The 6,000-nt window shown below is 38.9% G+C and overlaps 1 protein-coding gene across 19 annotated transcripts in view; it reads right to left on the bottom strand.

The window, feature by feature from the left end:
* ADD1 (adducin 1) overlaps window positions 1-6,000 on the bottom strand; it is a 135,590-nt gene that overhangs the window by 36,054 nt on the left and 93,536 nt on the right. For all 19 annotated transcript variants that reach the window (XM_075128073.1, XM_075128066.1, XM_075128072.1 and 16 more), the window contains one exon: window positions 4,714-4,815. In XM_075128073.1, coding sequence (XP_074984174.1) covers window positions 4,714-4,815 — 102 coding nt within the window. The remainder of the gene's footprint in view (window positions 1-4,713; window positions 4,816-6,000) is intronic.

Raw genomic sequence — 6,000 nt, forward strand, 5'->3', positions numbered from 1 at the left:
CACAAATGGATATTTTTGAATGCAAAAATCAGTTAACTACATAAAGAAGTATCCATCTGTGTATCTAAACACAAATGTTCTCTTTTATGTCTTCAATGTTTGCAAACTCTTTCCTCATTCCACAATGTGGGAATAGAAATAAAGTAATTCCTGAACCTGGATGTCTTGAGAGGGCAATGAAACCATAATTGCTGACCCAGCATGCAACATTTCAAAGTAGTTTGGAGCGCTGTTTCTAAAGCTGCAGAAGAGGATGCATTTAGAGGGATTCACTTGTGGCTGCATGGATGGCAAAGGGCTATTCATCTTAAAATTATGTTGTAAACAAACGAAGCTATCCATCTTACTATCAAACACCTAAGATTATTAAAACTGAAAAAATTAAAAATCTTATTCCCACGACTCTATTTATACTCTGGGTTTACTCCTTGCTCCCACGACTCTATTTATACTCTGGGTTTACTCCTTGCGTTTATCTTGACTGGGGCAATGAAAACCCCTGAAATCAGTTTTATTTCTGTTTTTGGTTGGTTTCACTTTCAGGCTTTTAGCACCACAGTGGAAATGTTTATTTAACAACTGTTTTCCACTTCTACTGATCTTAGGTTTTATAAAAAATTTTTTTATAAAAAAATAAATTTAAACCAAGTTTAAGTTGACAGTTTCCTCGTGACAGTTTTTGCAAAAAGGTAAGAATGAGTCTTATTCAACATACCCTTTCTATTGTCAGTTGCAAGTTTATTAGCAATTTTATTTCTCCAAATATATTTTATAGTGGAAAGCAAGAAGCTAGAATATAATTTGTTTGGCACCGGACATCTAGTTACTTGAACTTTGTGTTGACAGTTCTTTGTATTATTTAGTAGAACGGGAACCATTACAGAGCAGATACTTCAAAAGAGCCAGGGATATTTGGAGCTCCTTAAATAAAGTTTTGTCTGTGCGATCTAGTCTACATCTGACCTTTACCTCTGTCTGAAATACTGCTCCCAAAACCAGGCTTTCCATAAATTATTTGTTTTGGACAAGACAAACAAATCTACCATCTATGTTGCTACACAAAAATGTTTATTATTGTTCTTAAAGTACAATTTTTTGATGACTAGATTGCAGCCAAATACCAAACCCAATAAAATCCATGCAGCTCCCACAGGAAGAGCACATTATAAAAACGGGAAAGGCAAGTATGTGAAGGACTCTACATGATAAGTTCAGCTATCATTTAACAAGCCCAGGGCTTTCAAAAGAAGGCATGTTCACACAGAAAACAACATACCATCAATGTGAGTAACTCAACATAACAAGGATCAACATCTGCCTACTTGAACCTTTCACATGTGTAGATTTCAGTTTCAAGATCTTTGCCTTTTGGATTGGTTAAATTGCACTGAACTTTCCATATTAAACAGTGACCATTTCACAACACCGCTGGGACAAAGATGATGGCTCTATCCTTAACCTTAAAACAGACAGACTCTCCCGTAGCACTAAACAGTGCTCATGCCAGCAACCTTTTAAAAGATTTTACCTGCACAAACTCCTCTTTTTCCGATAGTGGCATCAACTAACAGCACCAGCAGCAGCAATCGGAGGCAAGTTAGGCCATTACTAATTTTAGCTAACAGGTTGCCAACACATGGTTTATACTTTTGCAAGAATGGAAGCTAAATAAGATGATCCAACTACTTCCTCATAGAAGATCAGTGGTAACATCTAAAGTTAATTTCACACAGACTGGAATTCAAACCACTGAACCACTTTAAAATGGTTAATATCTGGCTCAACAGATCTGGGAAGTGGGGGAGAACCACACCTTGCCTAATCACAGCCCAATTATAAAGCAACGTCCATAGACTGGTGGATCCATATTTCTGTGCTTTAATTTTAAATTGACAAAGGTTTGGAAATATTTTGCAAAGAATTTTAATTAGGAGTAGAAGCCATTTTAGAATACATATTTAGCTAATCCCATCCCTAAAATCTAAATAAAAATCCCTCAAAACAAAAAAATCACAGCACTACCATGATGATTGATCATTTCCCCTGACTCTTTCTGTCTTGTCTATTTAAATTGTGAACTCTTCAGGGCAGGGACTGTACACTGCTTAGCTCAAGTTCTTGGTTCGCCCTCAGGCCCTATCACAATTAACAATAATCAGCCACATCATGTATGTGGCTCAATTCTGGACCCTACCCTCCTGAAAAAGTCTGCCTGGAATTGTATAACGTAATATCAGACATAGAAGCTGGCCAAGCAGTAATAAGTAAGGCTCTGTGTTTGTCACGGAGGTCACGGATTCTGTGACTTTCCGTGACTTCTGCACAGGCTGGTGCACCTGGCCTGGGGTTGCCAGAGCAGTTAATGCAGCCCCTATGCCAGGCGCACTGGCCGCTGCTGCGACAGTCTCGGGCCCTTCCGCCCCCCAGCAGCAGGAGTATGGGTGGATTCAGGGCTGGGGGTGTGGGGTGGTGCTTACCGTGGGGGGGTGGGGGTGGGTGTATCCCTGGAAGGGAGACAGCAACTCCCCTCCCTCAGCTCCTAGCTCCATGTGCTGCTGCTGCCACCGCCCTGAGGCACCGCCCCTGTGGCTCCCACTGGCCACGGTTCCCAGCCAATGGGAGCTGAAGAACCAGGGCTTGGGGTGGGGCAGGGCGTAGCGGAGGCAGCACATAGAGCTAGGAGCTGGGGTTCCCACCTCCCTGGAGCCGGGTAGGGAGCCTGCCCTAGCTGCTGCACCTCCCTCCCCCCCGCCAACCGAGCAATGCTGGCTATTCCTTATAACCCTATTCTAACTCCAGGTGTTTACACACCAATTGTTTAATAAATTATTCCAGTATCTTTCCAGGTATTGAAGTTAGGCTGATTAGTTTATAATTCCCCATGGCCTCTTTTTCTCCCTTCTTAAAGATAGGTACTACGTTTGCCCTTCTCCAGTCCTCTGGGAACCCACCCATCCTCCAGGAGTTGTCAAAGATAATTGCTAATGGTTCCAAGATGGCTTCAGCTAGTTAAATAAGTAACCTGGGATGAATTTCATCAGATCCTTGAACACATCTAACTTATTTAAATATTCTTTAACCTTTCCCTATTTTGGCTTGCATTCCTCCCCCTCTTGTTCTTAATATTAACTGTACTGAGCATCTAGCCACCATGAATTTTTTTTTTTTACTAAAGACTGAAGCAAACAGGAATTAAAGACCTCATTTTTCTTGATGTCATAAGTTATTAGCTCTCCTTCCCCAATGAGTAGAAGAGACACACACTGTTTCATCTTTCTCTTGCTCCTAGTGTATTTAAAGAACGTCTTCTTAATTGCCTTTTATGTCCCTTTCTAGTTGTACCTCATTTTGTGCCTTAGCCTTTCTGATCTTGTTCCTACATGCTGTGCTATACTTTTGTACTCCTCATCAATTTGTCCATGTTTCCACGTTGTGTAGGATTCCTTTTTGGATTTTCAAGTCATTAAAGAGTTCCTGGTGGAGCATTATTAGATTCTTATTATCCTTCCTATCTTTCCTTCACATTGGAACAGTTTGCAGTTGCGCGTTTAATATTGTCTCCTTGAGAAACTGCCAGCTCTCCTGAACTCCTTTTTCTATTAGATTTTCTTCTCATGGGACCTTACCTACCATTTATCTGAATTTGTTAAAGTCTGCCTTTTTTAAAGTCCCCTGTCCTTATTCTGCTGCTCTCACTCTTTTCTTTCTTTAGAACTATGAAATGATAACTTTCACCCAAATTGCCTTCCACCTTCAGATTCGCAGCCAATTCCTACCTATTGGTCAGAATCAAGTCTAAAATGTCTAGCTCCCTGGTTAATTCCTTTCTGGAACAAAAAGTTGTTCCCCAATGCATTCCAAGAACTTATTGGAAAGTTTATTTTTTGCCATATTACTCTTTCAACAGATGTCACGGTACTTACAGTCTCCCATTAGTACCAGGTTTTGTATTTTGGATATTTTTGTTATTTGTTCTAGAAATGCCTCATCCACTTCCTCTTTCTGATCTGGTGGTCTATGGTGGACCATTACCAGAATGTCACCCGTATTTTTAACCCCCTTTATCTTAACCGAGAAGCTTTCAGCTTGTCTGCCTCCCACCTCCTTCTGGACTACAGAACAAGCTTATATATTCTTGATGTATAATGCAAAGCCTCCTCCCTTTTCACCCTGCCTGTCCTTCCTGACCAAGCTATACCCCTCTATACCAATATTCCAGTCATGGAACTTATCACACCAAGTTTCTGTGATGCCAATTAAGTCATAATTTAGCTTATGTACTAATATTTCCTGTTCATTCCCCATACTTCTTACATCTGAGTACAGACATCTACGGATGTTGGGCAGATTCCCCCTCTAATTTATCTCTTGTAATTTTCCATGTCCTCCCACCCCCCAACATCTAACCCTGTGGTATTGTCACTTTTTTTTTTTAATATATATACTTACCTGTGGGCTTTTATCACATGCCCCCTTTGAACCTAGTTTAAAGCCCTCCTGGGGTCAAAAGGAGCAGGTGACAAATGATTACTGAGCTTAGTTCAAGAATATATAGCAACTGTTTCTGCCTCTAGTTATCATGGAGAGGACAATGCAGAAGCCATGCTTTTGATTTCTGCAAGACCTCATCACAACAAAATTATTAGCTATTTACAAGTATGCAATTTAAACAAAAGTGATGGCAAATTAAATTATTTAACAACAGTTACAAACCTTGTTCCTCATTTCTTGGACCTCCTTTGGGTTAGTGTTCAATGGAACAAACAGGTTAGGGACAGCAGAGGTGGAAGTTCTATGTCCATCCTCTTTAGTCCACTGCAATGCCAAGAACAGTTCAATAGTCAGAATTGCTGTAATGGCAAGGAACATTAATAGCAGCAAATTTATGCAACAATTGATCATGCGTTATATATAAATGCAGAAAACTGAATCAATGGTTACATTCTATTCATTTACAAGAGCACTTAACTCATACACTTCTTCAGTGGTAACAGAATCAGAAAAGGAATTAAAATAAATGTCTACAGAGACACTATCAACTAGAATATCATTTCCACCCCCAAACCTTTGTACTTATTGTTACATGTAACACCAGAGATTTCTGAAACTCAAGTAAGTCTATTAGCAGTTCATTTTTCTGTGCATTTGACAGCACCACATAGTTAGACAGGCTCAACATTTTCCCTATGTACTTTGTTTCTCACTTGCTGAAGAGACCCTTAGCAATAAAGGAGACAAAAATCCCTTAACACTTATTTTAAAAGTAAAAATTAAAGAAAAAAAGCATTTCAAGATATGCTATTTAAAGGGTTGTCTCAATTTATTTTTTAATTAGGTAATTTTTTATAAAATTGAGTTGACAGTGTCCCTTTAATCACAGAAAAAAAATCAACCCAGATAAAGTTAAGATAAAATTATGATTGTTTTTAAATCCTAATATAGTCATATTCATCTTCATGTTTTCTCTTTGAAAATACTAAAATGAGAGCGAAATCATTGATTCAATCCTCTGATACTTAACAAACATCAAAGCAAACTGAAAGCATAAGATGACAGGATTGTGGAAAGCATTGTGATGTCACTAACCAGGTTTAGTGAATGATTTTGTACTGTGAGGCAAGAGTGGGCATCACCAAAGTTTTGCATTAAAACAAACTACTGCATTACAATATACTGTGTTTTCAGAATTATTTCTGTACAGACAAATAGCTGTATCAATACAGCAGCCTACGGGAACAGTTTGGTGATGTCGAATATTTTATATAACTTATATAGCCCAAAAGGTTACAAAAATATCCCAAACACAAACTTAAAGCGCTTCATGGGCTCTTCACAGAAGGTTGTTTTACATGGTCATTGCATCTAGTATGTTGACGGGGTTTCTGTGCCACAACACTAAGCTTTTTCTCTTTACCTCCGATTCGTCAAATGCAGTATCTTAATAATTCTCAATTGTTATTGCATAGAAAATGCATTGAACATTTAAAACAAACCCGTTTT

The sequence above is a fragment of the Caretta caretta genome, chromosome 4 (assembly GCF_965140235.1).
Source record: "Caretta caretta isolate rCarCar2 chromosome 4, rCarCar1.hap1, whole genome shotgun sequence".
Taxonomy (NCBI): domain Eukaryota; kingdom Metazoa; phylum Chordata; order Testudines; family Cheloniidae; genus Caretta; species Caretta caretta.